Source organism: Schistocerca serialis, chromosome 7 (genome assembly GCF_023864345.2).
Source record: "Schistocerca serialis cubense isolate TAMUIC-IGC-003099 chromosome 7, iqSchSeri2.2, whole genome shotgun sequence".
NCBI lineage: Eukaryota > Metazoa > Arthropoda > Insecta > Orthoptera > Acrididae > Schistocerca > Schistocerca serialis.
In genome coordinates this window covers 79,114,838-79,140,465 of record NC_064644.1, presented here as the reverse complement: position 1 = coordinate 79,140,465, position 25,628 = coordinate 79,114,838, and the positions used below count along the sequence as shown (strand labels likewise).

General features: G+C 43.5%; 1 protein-coding gene across 1 annotated transcript in view; it reads right to left on the bottom strand.

Annotated features, from left to right (window-relative positions):
• Window positions 1-20,293: 20,293 nt before the first annotated feature.
• Window positions 20,294-25,628, bottom strand: part of LOC126412895 (zinc finger protein basonuclin-2-like) — a 195,229-nt gene continuing 189,894 nt past the window's right edge. The window contains exon 9 of the mRNA XM_050082785.1: window positions 20,294-23,653. Within this exon, the coding sequence (XP_049938742.1) occupies window positions 23,257-23,653 (397 nt within the window). The 3' untranslated portion in view covers window positions 20,294-23,256. The remainder of the gene's footprint in view (window positions 23,654-25,628) is intronic.

Genomic DNA, 25,628 nt, shown 5'->3' with positions numbered 1-25,628 from the left:
ATCTGTGTTCAGTTTTTCAAGGCCTATCCACTGTGCCAACTTATAACCAAATCTGAGGGGGGTGCGATGGGGAGGTTCCCCTGTTAGTACTCTTACTACAGCTGTTTTCTTTCATACAATATGAGGCTTACCGTTCCTTTTAAACACCCGTGCAAATAAAATTGGAGTATAGGTGTGTATATATAGGCAACGCTGTAACATTGAGAACATTGGGTATCCACCCTCTTCACTTCATCTACTTAATGCGACTACCTTTTTCCTCCCCTCTCACATCAATAAATCGCCATCACCTATCTATTTAATACCTTCGATCTACTCCTTCTAATCCTAATGTGCACCATTTCCTGATTCACTATGGACTGGCACCCCTCGCCAACTGTACCACCACTTTTTTCCCCATTTTGCACGATTGTACACTTGGTCTTTCATAACAATCATTGATCCTTTTAATTAAACAGTTTTCAATTCCAACGTCGTTTGTGACCATTTATTTTACGACTTCTGACAAGAAAGTTCGGTGAATGAAGTCAGACCGGTCGTTCGGGCAACACTGTCGACTCACGACGCCGCACCTGCGTAGCGCCCCGTGTTGACAGCCTGCCCCCACCGTAGTTCAGATGAACATCGTGTGTGTTCTGTGTTAGACCTGATGGAAGAAACTGCTTGTTTAGTGCGTTGGTTCCGAACTGAGATCAGGACAATGAACGAGCAAAGGATCAATTTAAAGTTTTGTTTTAAGCTTGGCAAGACGTCGAAAGAAACGCATACAATGGTTATACGTGTTTATGGGGATCAAACACTGTCCATGAAGTGTATGCACGAGTGGTTCGCCCGTTTTCGACGAGGCGGGAAAGCGTTTCTGACAATCTCCGTTGCGGACGACCGGCGACATTGAGAAAACATTGAGAAAGTGAACATATTAATGACGAACGACTGTCGATTAACTATGGGCTTGAACTGCAGATGAACCGTGAATCCGTGCGACAAATCCTTCCCCACGATTTAGGGCGGAGGAAAACGTGTTGTCGTCTTATGCCACATCAACTGACTGACGATCAGAAACAGGCACGTTTAGAGGCTTCACAGGATTTTGTCGAAACGGTGGATGCGACGACCACTTTCTTCAACGGTATTGTCACTCAGGATGAAACCTGGTGTCTCCGGTACGACCCTGAGACGAGACGGCAAAGCTTGGAATGGCGTTCTCCGACATCACCTCGTCGGAAAAAGGTCAAAGCCGAAAAATCACGCATAAAAACGATGCTCATCACCTTTTACGATAGTCGAGGCATTATCCACAACAAATTTCTTCCTGAGGAAAAGACTCTGAACGCTGCACGATACGAGATAATTTTGATCCGTTTCATGTAACGTTTACGCAGGGTACGACCCCAGTACGCACAACAGGGTTCTTGTTTTTTTGCTCACGATAACACTCTCCCGCACACACCCATTATCGTCAAACAGTTCCTGTCTAAAAATGGGGTGGTGCTTCTTGAACATCTACCATACTCGCCGGATCTCAATCCTCCAGACTTCTTCTTATTCCGTCGACTCAAACTCGCTTTGAAAGGAACGAGATTTGACGAGATTCCTGACATCCAACGAAACGTGGCGCGGCTTTTGAACACTGGCCAAAGGAACACTTTGTGCAAAGTTTCCAGGACATGCATCGCAGAGCTCAGCGGTGCATAGTTCTGGGTGGTGACTGTTTAGAAGGACAGAAACGTAACTGTAGTTCATAGTTCATCCACGTTAGTGTTACATGACTATTCACCAAACCTCACTGTCAGAAGTTGTACATATAACTGACCAATTTTTTAAATACGGTTGTAATTCATAACAATGTATAACTGTTTATTTTATAATTCACCATGTGTCAAATATTCCACTCTTCCAAGATGTATCTTTAATTAAATCTTGTACGTAATTATGTAGTTACTTATCTTTAATGACGATGTTGTAAGTCGCCTTTCTTACATGCACACTGGGAAGTTAGCTGTTCACGCCATAATATATAAACACTGGCATCCTCCGCCCACTTCAAAGATAATATAACCAGCTTGTACAATAAAGAGTCCCATTACCTGTCCCCAAGACGTACCATGGATCGCACGGTGCAGACTGGGATGCCTTTATGATGATCTTTGACGATCGTTTCACTTATGTCAGCGGCTGCCTGGGGACCGTGTAGCTAAGTTTAAAACCTGTGATTTCGTCATCTGTTTTATTCCACAACCAGATCAAACGTATCATTCTAATTGCCAGTAAATTACCACATTACACAAATTTTCTCCCATTTACTTTTGACAAAAAAGGTTTATATAACCGAAGATACATGTTTTCACGATGACTTGGGTTCTATTCAAGATTAATGATTTATAACACGTAAGTAAGGAGAAATATTGAAATAATGCGGCCCATACATTGATTTAATTGCGCGCCCTGCTTTTTTCTGATACTTTGTGTGATACTTGTACTTGCATTGTGCTTTAAACTGTTGCAGTTGTAACGCTTGATAATCTCCTAAGGCCGAAATCTACATGCTGGAATAAAACCTGTTGTACAGTCAAATGGTGGTTATGTCTTTCAGAAAGAATACAAGCAGCTCGTCAACTGCCCGATGCTTAAGAAAGGAGACCAAATATGAGCTGCAGCGACTACACAGGAAACACCTTGCTAAGTACAGCTTATAAGATCTTGAGCACGACGCTGCTGAAGCGGATAACACCATACATGGAGGAGACACTTGGATTCCAGGAAGCAGGATTTAGAAAGTGAAAATGCTCATTAGACCAACTGCGCATAGTAAGCAACTATTATCGAAGAGCCGGGAATTTCGCAGAGATGATCACTGCCTTTCTGTGCACTTCCAGGAAGCATGGTAGTGTGAATAGGCGAACAGTACGGTAAGAACTGGAATGGGCAGAAGCTATCAAAAAACTGATAAAAGTAAGACAGGAATGTACCCAAGAGACACTATACATGGTGAAAATGAATGGAAAGATGTCGGAGAAGTTCAAGGTGAGAAATGGAGTGCGTCAGGGAGACTACCTCTATCCTGCTGTTTAATCCGGTAATATAAAGGGCACCGAAAAAAATAACAAGCTTAGAGAGATGAATTCAGCGGGGTCGAAGCCCCGACACCCTGCACTAAGCAGAAGATGTAGTTTTAATACCACAGACCGAGCAACATTTGGTTCTGATGGTAAGAGTGTTAATAGAAGAGGCAGTGGGAGTAGACATGAAGATGAATGTGGCTAATACGATAGCTCGGAGCGAGCAGAAAGGATTATGACGAGCCTTTCGAAGTGAATGGTAATCTCTACTAGAGGGTAAAGGATTTCAAATGTCTTGCGGCAGTACTCAGTGAAAGGAGTGAAGTGGACCAGAAAATAATGGCAAGAATTCAAGTAGGAGACAGGTCAACACATGCAGTCAGGAAGCTGATCAAATCCTGGCTTCTATGAGGATTAGGATAGACGGGACTGTAATACACCCCGTCATCCTACACAGAGCAGAGACCTAGATTCTGACCCCCCCCCCAAAAAAAAAAAAAGACTCATCACATTTGAGAACGCAGTTCTAAGACAGACTTTTCGACAAGTGAAATATAAAGACGACTGAAGAAAGAAGGAAAAACCACGAACTGTAGGAGATGTAAATATTTCTGCTCATTGTGGCAGTGATTAAAGAGAGGAGACTGAAGTGGTGTGGCCACGGAATGAGTGGAGAAAGCCAGATCACCAGGCAGCTGATGGAAGAAGACACCTGAGGTAACAGACGAAGACCAGAGCTGAGATGGCCTGGTGTTATCAGAGGGGAAATGAGTACGATGGGACTGGCTGAATTGGAATATATGGCTACACGGTTTGTGTAATCATCCTAGAAACTAAGTCAGTTGTTGTCTACAGACCGATCGAGCGGCACTGCAAGACAACCGCCTCTTTTTAGAAATTAAGAATTTTTAAAATTCTTTGGAGACTTGGCAACTGAAATGAAAGTAAGTGAAGACAGCTGGAGAGGATTTTGCGAAATGAGCTAGGCGACACAAGGAATCACTCTTATCTCCCACGGTGTATGCGCTGTAACAAATCTCCGTGGCAGCAGTACTAGTTATTTCAGCTGTACTAGCTGGTAGGTAAACCCACAAGAGGCGACTCAAAGTGCTTCTCGCAGTTCGCGAATAAATATTCAAACTATTAAATATGTAATGTGTATCAACACACTTACCATTAGATACTTCCTCTGCTATCTCACACACCGGAATAATTCTAACTGACGATTTGAACTGGACTCGCAAAAGAATTGGCAAGACTTTTACTGCGAGGCCACTTACCGTCCAGAAATCAGTTTAAACTCTGAAGCTATTAACTTCTCATTCTTTCGAGTCCAAACTCCCATACCCTTATTCTTTTCCCGAGTCTCGACACCGCCACAACGTCTGTTGGCTTGCTTCCCATTCGCTGCCCCCGTCGTCTCTTTCCACCTGTGCTGTTTAGTCGTGGTGACGTCCATTGCATTCCAGGTTTGTAATACAGATTTTGAACCAACCAGCTAACATTAATGATAAGAGTTTAAAAAAAAAAGTTTAAATCACTACATACCTTAATCAGTCGCTTTCCATTAAGCATTACGTTAACATAAACACTCTGTTGCTAACCCAAGATGTTAGTGGTGTGCATATTTTCCATATTAAGTGAGGATGTGAGCATGTGAGTATTTACAAATAAGGTAAACTAGTTTTGCATGTTGAGGCGTGTACATTAAACGTTTGCAAGTTTGCTGTCGAGGAAACTTTACCCCAGTCTCTGGTTATGATGGACGCTCTTCTACTGCGAGGAGACAGCAGATGCTGGTCTCGACATCGGCACGGCCAGCTACTCTCGGGGCAGCGTTACCTGCGTTTCTCGATAAGTGGCTTGTAACCCTTTTCCGTGCATTTCACAGTGTGTCTAATGTAACAGCACTCCTCTGCGTTTTTCGTACTCGAAATATTTTGGACCCATTTATACACATATCTGTCCTGACCAGCAGTATTTCCAAAGGAAACCACCAAAAATGTTTTCTATACGGGGCTATATTCACTCGGCTTAAACCTTTTCTCTCACGTCTTCTCTAGTCAGCCTTCCAAGCTGGAATCTTTAAACTATTGAAACCCACATTCAGAATGCCCATTTATACGGCCTGGAACTTGTGAGAAAGCTACTCACAAGGGAAACTCCTCATCGCAATCCCCTCAGATTTAGTGGTAAGATGGCACACTGGATAGCCCATCAAACACTGAACACAGATCGAGCATGAAAACAGGAAGAAGGCCTACTGAACTGTACAAAAGAAACAGTGAGCAGTCCAAACTCAACATCAGAAGCATTGAGCGCATTTGAGACGTCACGTCCTCGTCGTTATGAAGTCACGGTGAAGGACTACGAACGGTGAGATCCGTGTTCAAATCTTCCTCGCGCTCATTTTTTTTCCAGAAAAAGACGAACTTTCCGTTCGGTTATTGACGTGTCTGTTCGTGTATTCAAATTTTTGTCTGTATCGTGGTCTAGAGTTAATTTCCAACAGCGAGGTTTATTACGTGAGTACCGCATGTTACGAAATCTTGGTTCAGTTTTGGAAGTTTTGGCTTTTGAATTCTTCTGTTTTAACGTACTTCACACCCGTTTATTTGTTATTTTCATTTCTGTCTATGCGGCATTTCGCCTGGTCTCACTATTCATCGCACGTACTTGCGACGATAATACACTCCTGGAAATTGAAATAAGAACACCGTGAATTCATTGTCCCAGGAAGGGGAAACTTTATTGACACATTCCTGGGGTCAGATACATCACATGATCACACTGACAGAACCACAGGCACATAGACACAGGCAACAGAGCATGCACAATGTCGGCACTAGTACAGTGTATATCCACCTTTCGCAGCAATGCAGGCTGCTATTCTCCTATGGAGACGATCGTAGAGATGCTGGATGTAGTCCTGTGGAACGGTCATCCAGTCCCAAACATGCTCAATGGGGGACAGATCCGGAGATCTTGCTGGCCAGGGTAGTTGACTTACACCTTCTAGAGCACGTTGGGTGGCACGGGATACATGCGGACGTGCATTGTCCTGTTGGAACAGCAAGTTCCCTTGCCGGTCTAGGAATGGTAGAACCATGGTTCGATGACGGTTTGGATGTACCGTGCACTATTCAGTGTCCCCTCGACGATCACCAGTGGTGTACGGCCAGTGTAGGAGATCGCTCCCCACACCATGATGCCGGGTGTTGGCCCTGTGTGCCTCGGTCGTATGCAGTCCTGATTGTGGCGCTCACCTGCACGGCGCCAAACACGCATACGACCATCATTGGCACCAAGGCAGAAGCGACTCTCATCGCTGAAGACGACACGTCTCCATTCGTCCCTCCATTCACGCCTGTCGCGACACCACTGGAGGCGGGCTGCACGATGTTGGGGCGTGAGCGGAAGACGGCCTAACGGTGTGCGGGACCGCTGCCTAGCTTCATGGAGACGGTTGCGAATGGTCCTCGCCGATACCCCAGGAGCAACAGTGTCCCTAATTTGCTGGGAAGTGGCGGTGCGGTCCCCTACGGCACTGCGTAGGATCCTACTGTCTTGGCGTGCATCCGTGCGTCGCTGCGGTCCGGTCCCAGGTCGACGGGCACGTGCACCTTCCGCCGACCACTGGCGACAACATCGATGTACTGTGGAGACCTCACGCCCCACGTGTTGAGCAATTCGGCGGTACGTCCACCCGGCCTCCCGCATGCCCACTATACGCCCTCGCTCAAAGTCCGTCAACTGCACATACGGTTCAAGTCCACGCTGTCGCGGCATGCTACCAGTGTTAAAGACTGCGATGGAGCTCCGTATGCCACGGCAAACTGGCTGACACTGACGGCGGCGGTGCACAAATGCTGCGCAGCTAGCGCCATTCGACGGCCAACACCGCGGTTCCTGGTGTGTCCGCTGTGCCGTGCGTGTGATCATTGCTTGTACAGCCCTCTCGCAATGTCCGGAGCAAGTATGGTGGGTCTGACACACCGGTGTCAATGTGTTCTTTTTTCCATTTCCAGGAGTGTATATTTTACCACATGACTATTCTTAACCAGTGTGTAGTAGAACTGCCAAAGCTACAGAAGGAGAACAGACACGTCAATGAACGGACGGACAGTATATAAGTAAATAAAAAAAAAGGGTCGGTTACGGAGAAGATTTGAACACCCGTCTCTCCCTTTGCAATCCAACACCGTGACCACACACGCACGATGCTGATGTTCTAATTCACTCGATGTTGCCCGTCTTCAGCTTCGATTGTTCACTGTTTCTATTTTGCTTCCTTTTTCACAATTCAATACGCCTTCTTCCTGTTTTCATGCTTGATCTGTGTTCAGTTTTTAACAGGCTGTCCACTGGACCATTTTACCACTGAAACTGAGGGGGTGGGGTGGAGGGAGGAGCGCTGGGGAGTTTCCCTTGTCAGAACATCGTTCCTCATACTGAAATTAGTCTTGAAAGTGTTCAGGTCCACCAAATCATACTCAGGAGTTCGTACCGTAATCTCTCAGGCTTCTGTTGTTTTAAACCCTTGTGGCAGATTACAACTGTGTGCCAGATAGTTGCTCAGTCAGGTTTTACCGATGAAAATTTCTCTGGCCACCACGATTCTACCTCTGGATTGAAAACTCTGCTCTAACACACTTCAGAGCTCGGTTGTGGAGGGCAATTAATCACGAGAATGCGCTATCAACATTACTACTTAGATGATGGATGAAATGTTTCTTTTAGAAAAAGTGGACTGCCTTTGTCATATACCGGGTGATCAAAAAGTCAGTATAAATCTGAAAACTGAATAAATCACGGAATAATGTAGATAGGGAGGTACAAATTGACACACATGCTTGGAATGACATGGGGTTTTATTAGAATCAAAAAAATACAAAAGTTCAAAAATGTCCGACAGATGGCGCTTCATCTGATCAGAATAGCAATAATTAGCACAACAAAGTAAGACAAAGCAAACATGATGTTCTTTACAGGAAATGCTCAATATGTCCACCATCATTCCTCAACAATAGCTGTAGTCGAGGAATAATGTTGTGAACAGCACTGTAAAGCATGTCCGGAGTTATGGTGAGGCATTGGCGTCCGATGTTGTCTTTCAGCATCCCTAGACATGTCGTTCGATCACGATACACTTGCGACTTCAGGTAACCCCGAAGCCAATAATCGCACGGACTGAGGTCTGGGGACCTGGGAGACCAAGCATGACGAAAGTGGTTGCTGAGCACACGATCATCACCAAACGACGCGCGCAAGAGATCTTTCACGCGGCTAGCAATATGGGGTGGAGTGCCATCCTGCATATGCATCGTACGTTCCAGCAGGTGTTTATCAGCCAGGCTGGGGATGATGCGATTCTGTAACATATCGGCGTACCTCTTACCCATCACAGTAGCAGTTACAAAACCAGAACCACGCATTTCCTCGAAGAAAAAAGGCCCGATAATGGTAGATGTGGTAAATCCAACCCATACCGTGACTTTCTCGTCGTGCAATGGAGTTTCCACGACAGTTCTAGGATTTTCGGTAGCCCAAATTCTGCAGTTGTGGGCGTTGACAGACCCTCGGAGCGTGAAATGAGCTTCGTCGGTCCACAACACGTTACTCAACCAATCGTCGTCTCCCGCCATCTTTTGAAACGCCCACACCGCAAATGCCATCCGCATCACTAAGTCGCCAGATAACAGTTCATGATGCCGATGGATTTTTTACGGATAGCGTCGGAGGGTTCGCCTATGTGCCAACCAAACAGAAGTGTATGGAATGCCGGTGCGACGTGCGAGTGCACGAGCGCCGACTTCCCCGTGCATAGACGAATCCGCTACATCTCCATTTCTTCCTGAACTGTCTCAGCAGCATTACGCCTTGTGCTCGGTCGGCCACTACGGGGTCTATCGTCTAAACAACCCGTGGCTTCGAACTTCGAAATCATTCTCGCCACAGCTGCATTTATCAACGGACCTTTACCCGTTCAAATCCACTTCCTATGGCGATAGGATCGTAACGCTGAATTAGCACATTCCCCGTTCTGATAATACAGCTTCACTAAAAGCGCCTTTTCGGGTAACGTCAACATGCTGCGACTGCTGGCGCATCTGATTCTCTCTCTCACTACAGCTCCATTTATACACAATTGTCAGGTGCAGTCACTGACGTTTTGCTGTCCAGCGCCATCTTTCGGACATTTTGTGAACTTTGTTTCTTTTTTGTTCTAATAAAACCGCATGTGTATCAATTTTTACCTCTCTACCTACATTATTCCGTGGTTTATTAGGTTTTCAAATTTATACTGACTTTTTGGTCACCCGGTACTTACCACTACACCGGGTCTCACAGTCCTTTACAGTAAAAGTTATACACATAAGTCCTTCATTTCCGTTGCCGTATTGTAGATAGTTACTTACTGAAACTCTTTCAAATCCGCGTATACAGATCGATGGAAATGTGTGTTTCATCCCCAAACAAGTTTCGTTTTAGTAAAATGAAACATCAATGGTGGTATTCTATGCCTGGTTTTCGCACACATCAGCAAACGCCGTTCGCTTGAATGTTTTTAAAGTTGTAAACAAACTGTAGTGGTAATATATGGCGGTGTGTTAATCAACAAATGTGTAGATCTAGAAAACCATATGGGAGTGGGACAGAATGAATAGTGCCAGACGATGGAATAACTCAGAAACGTGTTATCAGATAGTGCTTCCCGGCGTGCCCAAAAACCAGCCATTACATTCCACAACTGACGATGTTTTGTTTCAATAAAACGAATTGCGTTTCGTGACAAAACACACATTTTCTTGTAGTAGCCAAAATGGAATTAAATGACGTTCAGTAATCATACAGATAGTAAAGCGCTCTAAACTCAGATGCGGAAGGGCAGATGTTAATACTAACGAGAGATACAGCAAGCATCAGATATTTACAACTGATACATCATTACGGTCGCAGTTGTGATATAATGCAGATGGTTACAGGTTTCGGCCGTTGGGATCCATCTACAGGTATTTTTAGTGTGGTTAAAAAGTAACACTGTTTCTTCACAGTGCTTGGCTGCGCCAACGTTAGTTTTGATTACTAACATGTTGCACCACACATTTACCTATTCATTTAATGATTTCTGCAAAATGTAGAGTACGTTTAATGTCACTAGAATTGTGAGCAATCAATGGGGTGGGTACGAGATGCTTTCTGCACAGAGAGCGATTCTTCGTAGCTTTGCCCGTTTATTGTCTCTATTCCACTGTCATCACTTGTGCTCGAACGAGGTGATGAACACAAAATGTTGAGTGCGTATTCTGAACTGCTCGTTGTGACATCCTCTCGTTGTCAGCGGCCACCCCAGACGGCAGCTTAAGAGCTTTCCCCAGAGCTACAGTCCATAAATTATTATCGCAGCTGTCATTCCAAGTTCCACATGCTGTAAAGTGATTCTGGAGAAACAATGCTGCACCTTGAATCTCATCTGGAGTTTATGGCCACATATGTACGTGTTATAAATCATCGCATGCCTTCCGTAGTCGTCGGTGTTTCCTAATAGATCGATTGTTTTAATTTTCGCCACAGATAAAAATATGGAAGTCTTGTTTCGTCAGTGAGCAGTCCAATTTGCGTTTGCTGCCCCCCCCCCTCCCCCTTAGCTGAGTGGTCAGCGTGGCGGAATGCGACGCCAAGGGTCCCGGGGATCGATTCCCGACTGGGGCAAGATCTTTTCTCCTCTCAGGGACTGGGTGTTGTGTCGTCCTCATCATCATTTGATCCCCATCTCCAACCGCAAGTTGCCCAATGTGGCGTCGAATGCAATAGGAACTTGCCTTCGGCAGCCGAACTTCCCGGCCCACAATGCCGTGAGCTCGAGTGCTCTCCAAATGTTCTCTTCACAGAGTCTGTTCGCTACACGAGCAGAATGGGAGGGACATCCGTCATCTTGGTACCACACTGATAGCCTTTCCTCCAGTGAAATGTTTTCTAAAAACTGCGGCAGCAGCGTATCTTAGGAACTCGAGATACTTGAGCGTATTTAGATTCCCATCGATAAAACAGGGACCAATGATACGGGTCTTGGAAAATACCCAACAAACATTGATAGACCAATAGCGTTGTTTTTATCCACTTCTTTGAGTCAGAGCGGATTTTCAACTGATGATTAATGGATCTGACCAAGATTGACTTGCCCATGGTATGTAAACTACGCGTATTTCTTACACACAATTTTTCATAGATATGCCGCAACACATTACACTTTTCGTAGATAAAATTCGGAGAACTGTAGACAGTTTTGGAGCCCACTGCCATGAAGGTGTAGATATAGCGAAATGTGTACAGGATGAAATGCGATGGAATATAGTGTCTGCAGAACACTCGCTTTGTTGGTCCCTCTTGTACTTCTGAGAAGCCTCTTAGTGACATATGTACTGTATGTTACTCGTCTTTTTCCTTCACGTATTTTACTCTCCACACTTCCAGTGTCTAGAACTTTTTCATAGCGTTTACAAAGATATATCACGAATGTTTCACACGATCCTGATACTATTCAGCATACAACCATATTGCAGCTCTAATAGTCTGACGACATTCGCCATTAACGGTATTCTCTTTTTGGACTATCGTATATGCTGTGAACGTCTTGACAGATTCACGAGCAAGTTATCTGACTGCTACAACAGTAGAACACAGGCTGATGGGCTTCAAACGCACAGGTTAGCACAAGAACCATGCCTGTGTTACGTGTCTGCTTACTTCTGGTATACGACGCATTGTCTCTTCTCGTAACTATATTAACTATAGAGATATCGAAATCAACTTCACTTTTCACGTGGAGCTATACTAATTTCTGCTGCTACTATCTTAGTTCTAAAAGAGACCAATTCCACAGAGTTTCACTCTCAAAAATCCAGTTAGTAGTTCTGGAGAAGCTACAATATTTAGACGATATTTATCTATACTAAACATGAAACAGGTTCCTGCAGTCTGTCGAAGATCGTGTTGTTATTCCGAATTGTTCGCTCAAGCGCGTTCTAGCCTGATGCACGTAAGAAGCTACTTACAAAAGCAGAATACTGGAAAAAGGGTTAACTTTAAAGTGATCCTAATCACAGGTGGCTCCGTGTGGTTGGATTGACATCCCAACTGGAGCGGAAAGGACGAGGGATTCAAGGATGGTTCCCCAGTAAAACACGATAACAGTTCCGCTCTCATTTCTCCCAGAGCACTGATGGATAGGTGTACGTCAAAAACTGAAATTAATTTGTGAAGCAGGGAATTGTGGGAGAAAGACCCGATTTCAAGAAGGACGTCGCACAGATGTGCAGAACTATAGACCTATATCTCTACGGACTTAATGCCAAGCCACACACTGACAGCGCAAAACTACACTGCTGGAAGAGAAAAATAGTACTTCTGGAAAGACGACGTCGATTTTGGCCCGATGACGGATTGTGGCAACTGGAAGATAGCGAGTGGCATTGCCACAACAGTGCCATCTTTGTCTACGCTTTAATAGAGAATAGCCATGCCCAGAAGGTTCAGTGTGGTACAGATGTCTGAAGTACGCCGGCAGCGATGCCAAGGGCACGCACTCGTGCTTCCTACAGCGAACTCAGCTTCTTTTAAATGGTCCAGGTTGGAGCCTTCCGAGTAGCGGGATGATCTCTTGGAGATTGTCGCACAGATGATAAAATGGTAGATATCGAAATAGACGACAGATGGATAGACAAACAATTAAAATCGCTCAAAAGAAGAAAGGCCGCTGGACCTGATGGGATACAAGTTCGATTTTACACAGAGTGCGCGAAGGAACTTGCCCCCCTTCTAGCAGCGGTGTACCGTAGGTCTCTAGAAGAGCGTAGCGTTCCAAAGGATTGGAAAAGGGCACAGGTCATCCCCGATATCAAGAAGGGACGTCGAACATATGTGCAGAACTATAGACCTATATCTCTAACGTCGATCAGTTGTAGAATTGTGGAACACATATTATGTTCGGGTATAATGACTTTCCTGGAGACTAGAAATCTACACTGCAGGAATCAGCATGTGTTTCAAAAAAGACAATCGTGCTATTCGTCCACGAGACTCAAAGGGCCATAGACACGGGTTCCGAGGTAGATGCCGTGTTTCTTCACTTCCGCAAGGCGTTCGATACAGTTCCCCACAGTCGTTTAATGAACAAAGTAACAGCATATGGACTATCAGACCAATTGTGTGATTGGATTGAAGAGATACTAGATAACAGAACGCAGCCTGTCATTCTCAATGGAGAGAAGTCTTCCGAAGTAAGAGTGATTACAGGTGTGCCAAAGGGGACTGTCGTAGGCCCGTTGCTATTCACAATATAGAAAAATGACCTTGTGGACGACATCGGAAGTTCACTGGGGCTTTTTGTGGATGATGCTGTAGTATGTCGAGAGGTTGTAACAAGGGAAAATTGTACTGAAATGCAGGAGGATCTGCAGCGAATTGACGCATGGTGCAAGCAATGGCAATTGAATCTCAATGTAGACAAGTGTAATGTGCTGCGAATACATAGAAAGAAAGATCCCTTATCATTTAGCTACAATATAGCAGATCAGCAACTGGAAGCAGTTAATTTCATAAATTATCTGGGAGTAGGCATTGGGAGTGATTTAAAATGGAATGATCATATCAAGTTGATCGTCGGTAAAGCAGATGCCAGACTGAGATTCATTGGAAGAATCCTAAGGAAATGCAATCCGAAAACAAAGGAAGTAGGTTACAGTACACTTTTCGCCCACTGCTTGAGTACTGCTCAGCAGTGTGGGATTCGTACCAGATAGGGTTGATAGAAGAGATAGAGAAGATCCAACGGAGAGCAGCGCGCTTCGTTACAGGATCATTTAGTAATCGCGAAAGCGTTACGGAGATGATAGATAAACTCCAGTGGAAGACTCTGCAGGAGAGACGCTCAGTAGCTCGGTACGGGCTTTTGTTGAAGTTTCGAGAACATACTTTCACCGAGGAGTCAAGCAGTATATTGCTCCCTCCTACGTATATCTCGCGAAGAAAACATGAGGATAAAATCAGAGAGATTAGAGCCCACACAAAGGCATACCGACAATCCTTCTTTCCACGAACAATACGAGACTGGAATAGAAGGGAGAACCGATAAAGGTACTCAAGGTACGCTCCGCCACACACCGTGCCTTTGGGCACTCTAACCAGCTAACCGGTGCTCGGTACACGCAGAATGTTGTTAGACACACTCTTTCGCCGTTCTTGCAACAAGAAGTTAGTGTGTTGTTCCAACACGATAATGTTCGTTCACGCACTGCCAGTGGAACTCGACGTGCTCTGCAAGACGTGAGGCAACTCACCTGGCCAGTACGATCTGTGGACTACTCTCCAACCGAGCACGTGTGGGATGAAATGGGACGAGCAGTGACTCGTTGAAGTCCTCATCCAACAATGCTTACGAAAGTACGGGAACAGCTCCAGCAGCCGTACAGTATCGACTAAATTCGCCATCTGTATTATGAACTGGACAACAGAGTCAGCGTCTGCATTGTCGCCCGTGGAGGCCACACTATGTGCTAATATGGGAGTTTCAGTGTGGGTCGGTAACTGGCACCTCAGATCCGGTTGCGCTATTTCATGTACTCCATAAGCAATTTTGTAACAGTTGTAAGACGTGTATATTTCTATTGTCTATTGTCAAACCACATTTTATGAAAGATGTTTATATTTTATTAATAGGATTAAGTAGGAATAATTAATATTTCTCATGTCGGAATCAATTATGGTAGCAGGGAATGTCTGCACCAAAGTATTGTTGGAAAGAGAGACCGCACATTGACATAATTTTAAAAAGGGCGGGAGAGACAGATTATGGATACATTATAAGAAAAGAGCGGGAAGGACCGCGCATTGATACATTTTGTAATGGTAGCAGGGATTGTCTGCACCAGAATGCATTGCTGGCAGGAGAGACCGCACTTTAGCGTTCGTAGGAAGTCTGTAGTAAGCGAGATGTGAAACGAGTCGGTAGCAGGTCTGAAGCGAGAGGTTGAGAGGAGCAGTGTGCCTGCCAGCCACTAGCTGTGATTTACAAGAGATTATAAACGGATGTACAGAGACATCAGCTAACTATTATCATAAGAGGAACTAATATTATTGAATTAATTTTTTGAGAAACTCGAGACTACTGAAGGTGTGTTTGCGCATTGCTAGTTGTAAGGTTATTGTAAAAAGTAAGTCCCATTTGAACGTTTGTAAAATCATCTCATTCAGGATATAATCAATTTTTGCCAGCAGTATTGCATTACTGATTATAATCCATCTCAAAAACCATCAACGTAAAACTTCGCAAAATTTTATTTTTGTCAAGATAAAGTTTAACTGTAGGAATTACGTAACTTCAGTCAAATTAATTAAAGAATAACGTCAGCTTTGCTATTGAAGAATAACGTCAGCTTTGGTAATAAATACAGCCACTTATTATGACAGCCCACCAGCAGATAATAGAGTATAGTAAACTAGAGTAAGTATTTTCATGTCGCAGTTCGATTTAGCAGTCAGATGGCGATCCAGTAACAGTAAAATGGTACGTAACAGTTTCGGGTTATTGCAGGTAACGACTGAGGGCCACGACGACGACACATTCGATGTTTCGTCGAAATAATCAACAAATCACTTTTAATAAGCAGCATTTAAATTTGTGTGCGAAGAGTGAGAAAGAGAATTAATTTGAAAGGGAATATTTCATTTGTTGTTATTAAGCAAGAGGTAGAAATCCTAAGGGAAGGTTTCATAATTTATTGTAAAAGGGAAGGTTGCGTAACAAAGGAGACGGGAAGGTTTCACTATGAATCTTGAGTGAATTGAAAACCTTTCCAAGGGTGAGCACATTTTTTTCCGGCAGTGTACAGCAGAAACAGCAACATAAAGGAAATCACGAAAGATTATGGTGCGGCCCTCAGGAGATTGGAGGAGCGACTTCAGAGTGTTCGTCGGCACAAAAATGCAAACGAACTTCTCGTTCTACATGGAAAGCAAGGACTCACCCAAGTCCGCGCACCCGAAAGGAGGTCACTAAACTTTCTTGGACTATTCTTCCTCATCCACCCTACACCCCGAATCTCACACCTTCCGACTTCCATTTGTTTGGCCCAATGAAGCACGCATTCTGCGGGAAGCAATACGTGGATTGTTGGAAGGTTACTGAAGTAGCAACTGATTGACTCCGACGTCGACCAGTAGAGTAGTACCATGAGGGCAAAGAGGACCCCACAGTGAGTTGGCATGAGGCCGTCGCCTCGAACGAAAATTATGTTGAAAAACGGGATTTTGTAGCCAAAAGAGCAAGGAATAATATGTTTATTGGAATCCTGAATAAAACTAACCTTCTCTCACGAAAAAAAATGTGCATTGCACGCCCCTTGTAGCTTCATGACAGGAATATACAGGGTGAGTCACCTAACATTACCGCTGGATATATTTCGTAAACCACATCAAATACTGACGAATCGATTCCACAGACCGAACGTGAGGAGAGGGGGTAGTGTAATTGGTTAATACAAACCATAAAAAAATGCACGGAAATATGTTCTTTTAACACAAACCTACGTTTTTTAAATGGAACCCTGTTAGTTTTGATAGCACATCTGAACATATAAACAATTACGTAATCAGTGCCGTTTGTTGCATTGTAAAATGTTAATTACATCCGGAGATATTGTAACCTAAAATTGACGCTTGAGTACCACTCCTCCGCTGTTCGATCGTGTGTATCGGAGAGCACCGAATTACGTAGGGATCCAAAGGGAACGGTGATGGACCTTAGGTACAGAAGAGACTGGAACAGCACATTACGTCCACATGCTAACACCTTTTTATTGGTCTTTTTCATTGACGCACATGTACATTACCATGAGAGGTGAGGTACATGTACACACGTGGTTTCCGTTTTCAATTACGGAGTGGAATAGAGTGTGTCGCGACATGTCAGGCCAACAGATGTTCAATGTGGTGGCCATCATTTGCTGCACACAATTGCAATCTCTGGCGTAATGAATGTCGTACACGCCGCAGTACATCTGGTGTAATGTCGCCGCAGGCTGCCACAATACGTTGTTTCATATCCTTTGGAGCTGTAGGCACATCACGGTACACATTCTCTTTTAACGTACCCCACAGAAAGAAGTCCAGAGGTGCAAGCTCAGGAGAACGGGCTGCCCAATTTATGCGTCCTCCACGTCCTATGGTAATGTACATGTGCGTCATTGAAAAAGACCAATAAAAAGGTGTTAGCATGTGGACGTAATGTGCTGTTCCAGTCTCTTCTGTACCTAAGGTCCGTCACCGTTCCCTTTGGATCCCTACGTAATTCGGTGCTCCCCGATACACACGATCGAACAGCGGAGGAGTGGTACTCAAGCGTCAAATTTAGGTTACAATATCTCCGGATGTAATCAACATTTTACAATGCAACAAACGGCACTGATTACGTATTTGTTTATATGTTCAGATGTGCTAACAAAACTAACGGGGTTCCATTTAAAAAATGTAGATTTGTGTTAAAAGAACATACTTCCGTGCATATTTTTATGGTTTGTATTAACCAATTACACTAGCCCCTCTCCTCACGTTCGGTCTGTGGAATCGGTTCGTCAGTATTTGATGTGGTTTACGAAATATATCCAGCGGTAATGTTAGGTGACTCACCCCGTATATACCTAAAGTGAGGATAGTTGAAGGTCCTACGTTCCTACTGAAGGAGATGATTTCATGGACGAGCGTGCTATATGACCCACAGAGACCACATCCAGAGCATTGCTCTTTGAGATTGTCTCGGTTTTCTTTGTGTTGGGAGCTTCATGTACAGGGACAGTTAAGGAAGTCGTATCCTAGTTTTCCATTTATTCTTAGCATCCTCCTTTCAGTTCTTGGTTTCCGTATTTATGTATAGGGCGAACTAATATTTTGTATTTAAAAGTGGACTGGCGGGACAGCATCTTGCATTCTAAATCTGGCTTGTCGTGCTAAGCTTAATCTGTGCTCTGCATTTCTTGCTTTTTTCTGTTGTGTGAAGGCTGTATTTTGTCTGTGCTAGTTACACCGGTATCGCGGCGGTGCAACACTTTATTTCCTCTTCATGCGATATTACGTATTTCTTTCAACTTTGACAGAATATAGCAATAAGTTTCAGTTTCAAAACACATAATTCCTATGCCAAATATTGTAATTTCTCTGAAGCGCGTCGTATTTTCGGCTACGTGTCATAAGTTACTTCAAAATTGCGTGTCACTTTCTCTCATCTTCTTCGCTTCATTTTGGATACTACCTGGAAGCATTCTGAAATTCATAACATAGGGTACAGAATACTATGTAGTCGAACCAGTGTATCAGGTCAGTTTCTAACATGCAGCAGTAGTTATAAGAGACTACATCACAAAATGCAGGCGTGACACAACAAAGGCTCAGTCCAACATAGAATCTGCGATTTACTATCATTCATTCAGAGTAACACAGTCTTGCACAGAAATCTTGTATACACGGGTCAGTACTCGACTGATGAGATGAAGTCTCCACTGCCCCAAATAAAACGCCGTTGATCAGTGCTGTCTCAGCTCCTTATTCTATATGAAGGAGAGCACGTTTTCTGTCGCACATTTTTCCGTTGTTACTACAACAAATGATGTTATTCTGAAAACAAGCTGGCAGCAAAGTAAAATTACACATTGCAGTGAAAGGCTTGAGGTCTTTTTCGGTATGACTCTGTGTCATCCGTGTTTCTAATTAAATAGGTATTTTCGAAACATGAATGCAGTTATTCATGCTATCCGTTTGCATGTGCTACAGCAATGACATCTTTTTCTTCACGGGATCCACAAATGGACAAATCAGATTTAAAGTTGCTCTGTGTGTTCAGAGAATTCTATTGTGTCATAATCTAGGTGCATCTGCTGATAGACAAAACAAAAACGTACTAACACTTTCTGTAGTACGCTATCACAAAGTGTCCTGCTCGTAATCAGTCTCTTAGTTTCATTGTACTTGTGCAGCGATATGAACAAATGCATTGTCCTGACATAAACAAAAATTAACAATGGAAATTATAGCGATGTATATAAATAACTATTGTGTATTACTGGCAACAATAAACTACTCTAAGTAGTCTTTATCATTAATGAACTTAGCTTTCATGCATTTTGAAACTGATTGCATTCTTTGTTCCCCCTTCTTATTTATTCTGAAAAAAACTGCACTATGTTCCGATAGGAGCACTGAAATTATCTGAAAATGTATCGGGCTTTCTTTTAAGCTTATGTAACAATCAAGACCCTATGTAACAGCTAGACAGGTATTTACCCGATCAGTCGGAAAAGTTTCGAGAGGTGATTAAGAAAAAAACGATGTTGATTTAAATGCTTCAGTGTTCTTATATAGTCTCACCCCACTTGAGCGTAACGCACAAAACATTCGTACAGTCATATGAGATTGACAGAAAAGTTGTTCTTCGGGATGTTTTCAGCTCGAACATCACATTGCCTTCAATCTCAGTTATCTCATCAACGTCTCGACTCTTTATGTGAATGTCGTTTTGTGGTAGTTTCATATTGACAACACCAAGTTTCGTTACCCTTAACGATTTTTACTGGAAGAGTACTGTCCGCATTTTGCATTTCAATCAAGTCACGCCAGGCGTCCAGCGTCGTTGTTTTTGTTTCGGAGTCGACGTGCCTTTCCACACAATTTCTCCAAAACATTCAGGAGGATGTCTTGAACACTGGATTTGCACTCTCTTACAACTTGTGGCACAAAAACATTGACACGCTACAGCAGCACAGTCACTGATTATCATTATCAGTTCATAACTTAATGGTCGAATTCAAATCTGTTCATTACAGTTGTTCAGTTCAAACTCCTATTGTAGTTAGTGCGCTGAGATCGCTTGTATGCCAGAAATAAAATCAGTCTTGGGACTCTGAGTAATTAAAACTCACGAATTTCTATTAGTCTTGAGACCCTTCGCTGTGGGAACTGCATCAGCATTCTTATGGAAGTCTATGAACAACATTGTTCTCACATCTGAGCCTTGAATCCCATTATGCCTATTTTATAAGCTCACAACCCTCAAAATAATTATGTTATCATCAGACAATTGGAAGTTGATTATGCAGTGTCATTTGAAATTTATGGTCGCTGAAAATAGAAGGTAAGGATATATCGAAAGGTTTGGTCATTTTAGATAGTGACTCAGGATGTATCAATTACTTGTCCATTCTAAGTTTTAATATTGATACAAAAATTACAATTTTATATTTGTGGTACACATATACAAATCACGGTCATCACACCATGGACATACTACTGGACTGAACAATTGGTTCCTTATAGTCCTACTTGAGGCCATTTTAAATTGACATTAATGTAGGCAGGTATTTGTACATCATCCTCTAAACGTCAGTCTCGTCGTGGTCTTATATAGTAAAAAGAGAAATATTTCTACAAATGGCTACAGCCACTGCACAATCGCTAAAATATGACGTTGCATATAAATTTTCGCAACCAGTTTAATTCATGAGACTTAGGATACATCATGCTATAAAGAACCACAAAATTTACAGTTACATTTGTACAAATTCATACGCTGAAATGCAATTTTAGAAGACTGCCAAATAGAAAAATATGGTTTTATCTGCTGAGCGAGATTGAAATACAGGAACTTTACGTTAATACTAAGTGTGCTCGACAGAGCAGTAGGCAAGAGTTGCGGCACATTACACATACGATGAGAATTAAGTGCAGGCCAAGACCTGACAGTTATTCTTGATTCGTACTGCCACTCGGCAGCAGTTTGTGTGGTACACGGTTTTGGAGCTCCGCAGGAGTCAATACTCTGTTCAGAATTCCTTTAGGAGTGACACCTACGAAGGAAATAGTGGGTTGAGACCCAGACAGTAGACAATGCCATTCCACAAGTCCTGTAGCCGTGGCAACAAATCCTGGTTGCGAAACGTTCATCCACATCCTAACTCCCCCCAAATAAAATAATTCCCATTTGCACTATGTGGATGTTCAGGCAGTTAGTTCTTCTATGGAATTACTACTGTTGGAGGAGTTATTACTGTTTTTTTGCGTGATAATAACATGTTACTTACAAACGTATTGATCAGTAACCCATAATGAAACCAAAGCAATTGATCAGATAGCACTTGATGAGCGAGTGGAGCATCATGCTTAACATTTAATTGAAATTACTTTTGTTGGCAATCATTGACGCTGCTGAATTTGGAGCACATGAAAATACGATCTACCCTTAGGATTTCGTTAGTGTAATTTGTTCACTTATCTTCAATAACAAAAAAAGTGTCTTGCTTGACGAAAATTTGATACCGTTAGTACACGTAAAACACAGAGAGCGAAAGGTTAACTACAACATGTACAGAAACTGGACTATAGTTGTGATTCGAAGAACATGAAAAGGAAGTAATCATTGAGAAGGGAGTGGGAGAAGATTGTAAGCTATTTCCGATGTTATTCCATCTGTACATCATCAGAGCTGTGAGGTAAAGCAAGGACAAATTTGTAAAGGCAATTTGAGTCTTGGAGAATAAATTAATACTTTGATGTTTGAGAGTGTCATTCTAATTTTGGCAGAGAAGCTAAGGTCTTCCAAGATCAATTATAAAATGGATATAAAATACTGAAACAAAGGTAAGAGAATATAGACGAATGAAATAAGGTGGAACTGTGAGAATTAAATTAGGAAATGAGACTGTACAAGTTATGCTATCTTGTCAGCAAAGTAAGTGATAATGGTTGAAACAGAGAGAACATCAAATGCAGACTGGCTACAGTAATAAAAGAATTTCTGGAAAAAAAGAGGAACTTGTTAAAACGAGTGTAAATTTAAGTGTCAGAAAGTGTATTCTCTGGGTGTTTGTCTGGAGTGTAGCAAGGAACGAAGGTGAAACGTACACAATTAGCACTTGAGACAAGAAGAGAATGGGTTTTTAAATGTGGCGTCACTGAAGAATGCTGAATACTGATAAAGCGAATAACGAATGGTTACGTATTTAGTACAATCGGGAAAAAATATATGCAGCTTCACTAAAAGAAGGGTCATCTGATAAGACACGTACTGAGGCATCAATGAGTCATCATTTCGGAAATGGAGGGAAGTGTCGCAGGTAAAAATTGATGAGAAAAAGCAAGCGCTTACTGCCCTAATAAGGTTTTAATGGATATAGACGCAGAGGTTATGTAGAAGAGATGAAGAAGTGTGCACAAGATAGACTAAAGTGGACAGCTGTGCCAACAATGGTGTGTCCACCTAACTTCAACAACAACAACAAAATTTTTCGCTTGTCAAAACTTCGGTGACATGGAGAGGAAATACGTTTTCGTGAACTTCCCGTCAACGTTTTAAAAGTTTACAGTAATGATGTAGGCAGTAGCAACGAGTTAAAACTTGTACCTGGACTGGATTTGAACCCAGGTCTTCCGCTTTCTAGGCAGATGCGCTATCCATCACTGGCACTCCAACTTCCACACCTGCATGAACTATCCTATGCGCCTCCTTCCCTGATACAAATTCCATTTCACTCCTCAACCCATTGTTGTTCTCCTTCTAAACTCGCATCAGTATTGTCGAGACTCTCCGATATTGGAACAGCAGCTCAGCAGCAAGACAAATGGGGTTCATCCTGCCTGTACCGCAGGCATGTGATAAACGTAGGAGTCAGTACGTCTATCATTGACTGCATAGGATTTTAAAAATTCGCTGTAGCAAGTAAAATTGGGATGACAACACTGCAGGACACATTGATGGTTGGTTGGTTGGTTGACTTCTGGGAGAGGGCCAAACAGCGAGGTCATCAGTCCCATCGGATTAGGGAGGGATTGAAAGGAAGTTGGATGTGCCCTTTCAAAGGTACCATCCCAGAAGCTGCCTGAAGCAATTTAGGGAAATCACGGAAAACATAAATCAGGATGGCCAGACGCGTGTTTGAACTGTCGTCCTCCCGAATACCAGTCCAGTGTGCTAACCACTGCGCCACCTCGCTCGATCACGACACATTGGTGCCAGCTCGCGAGTTCGACCAGTCTATATCAAACATGAGACTGCAACGTGCTCCGTGCGCGATGCGGTATCTCTGTTCCGCGCCTATTCGTGCTCCTGCGGAAGTGTCAGCCCTGAAGTTATTCTGAACAGAGTAGCAGAGTTTCACTACAGGCGGCAGTCGTCCTCCGAGGAGAGCGAGTCCGAGGCGAAGAGCTTGGCGGGGCTCTCGCCGGCGACGGCGGCGCAGCGCGTGGGGTGCTGGCTCTTCCGCTTGCGCGTCCCCCTCTGCGGCGGCTCGGGCGCGGCGGCAGGCGTTTCGGCCGCAGACGCGTCTTCGGGAGCGGTCAGCTTGGGCGACTCCTCGCCGCTCTCCTGCTGCCACCGCCTCTGCAGGCGCTTCAGCCAGCTGGGCTCCGGCTTCTCGTCCGCTTCGCCGTCCCCGCCCCCAGCCTTCGTGTCGGCGTCGGACTCGCCCTCGTAGACCGCGCCGTTGTTCTTGGGCGACATGGACGAGTCCTCGGAGGACGTGTGCACCTGCCCGGTCTGCGTCGAGTCCTCGAACCTGTAACCAGCATGAGAAATAGTGAGAAATAGTAAGGGGCCAGGTGAAGTACATAACTGAAAACTCAAGGTCTTTTAGACCTAAACGGTTGGCAGCTGCAATGCTTGTAAAATGACAGGGAGAGGTTTCAAGGTTGGGATCGACTTTTTGATGCCATCTCCAAGGTGGTTTGCAATCCATGTTACACAGTTCTAGAGGCTGTAGAGGGGGCTGGTAGATCAAGTTTTACATAGGAACCCATGCCCGGAAACAGAAACTAACGACGCTGAGAGCGTGGAAATTACAGGTGCAGACGTCTATAAATGTATGTATACACAGGGTGATCCCCCTGATGGTATTACATACTTTCTACATCTACATCTACATGGATACTCTGCAAATCACATTTAAGTGCCTGACAGAGGGTTCTATTATTCCTATCTCGTATAGCGCGCGGAAAGACTGAACACCTATATCTTTCCGTACAAGCTCTGATTTCCCTTATTTTATCGTGCTAATCGTTCCGCCTTATGTAGGTCGGTGTCAACAAAATATTTTCGCATTCGCGGGAGAAAGTTGGTGATTGGAATTTCGTGAGAAGATTCCGTCGCAACGAAAAACGCCTTCCTTTTAATGATTTCCAGCCAAAATCCTGTGTCATTTCTGTGACACTCTCTCCCATATTTCGCGATAGTACAAAACGTGCTTCCTTCCTTTGAACTTTTTCGATGTACTCCGTCAGTCCTACCTGGTAAGGATCCCACACAGCGCAGCAGTATTCTAAAAGAGGACGGAAAAGCGTAGTGTAGGCAGTCTCCTTAGTAGGTCTGTTACATTTTCTAAGTGTCCTACCTGTGTTCTTTCCAATTTAAGCTGTTCGTAATTGTAATACCTAGGTATTTAGTTGAATTTACGGCTTTTAGATTAGACTGATTTATCGTGTAACCGAAGTTTAACGAGTTCCTTTTAGCACTCATTTGGATGACCTCACACTTTTCGTTATTTAGGGTCACTTGCCACTTTTCGTACCATTCAGATATTTTTTTCTAAATCGTTTTGCAGTTTGTTTTGATCTTCTGATGACTTTATTAGTCGATAAACGACAGCGTCATCTGCAGACAACCGAAGATGGCTGCTCACATTGTCTCCCAAATCGTTTATATCGATGAGGAACAGCAAAGGACCTATAACACGACCTCGGGGAACGCCAGAAATCACTTCTGTTTTACACGATGACTTTCCATCAATTACTACGAACTGTGACATCTCTGACAGGAAATCATAAATCCAGTCACATAACTGAGACGACATTCCATACGCACGCAATTTTAGTACGAGCCGCTTGTGTGGTACAGTGTCAAAAGCCTTCCGGAAATCCAGGAATACGGAGTCGATCTGAAATCCCTTGTCAATAGCACTCAGCACTTCATGTGAATAAAGAGCAAGTTGTATTTCACAGGAACGATGTTTTCTAAAGCGATGTTGACTGTGTGTCAGTAAGACCGTTTCCTTCGAGATAATTCATAATTTTCGAACACAATATGTGCCTAAAATCCTGCTGCATATCGAAGTTAACGATATGGGCCTGTAATTTAGTGGATTACTCCTACTACCTTTCTTGAATATTGGTGTGAGCTGTGCAACTTTCCAGTATTTGGGTACGGATCTTTCGTCCAGCGACCGGTTGTATATGATTGTTAAGTATGGAGCTAATGCATCACCATAATCCGAAAGGAACCTCACTGGTATACAATCTGGACCAGAAGACTTGCTTCAATTAAGTGATCTGAGTTGCTTCACTACTCCGAGGATATTTACTTCTACGTTACTCATGTTGGCAGCTGTTCTCAATTCGAATTCTGGAATATTTACTTCGTCTTCTTTTGTGAAGGCATTTGAATGCTGTGTTAAGTAAATCTGCTTTGGCAGCACTATCTTCGATAGTATTTCCATTGTTATCGCGCAGAGAAGGCACTGATTGTTTCTAGCCGCTAAA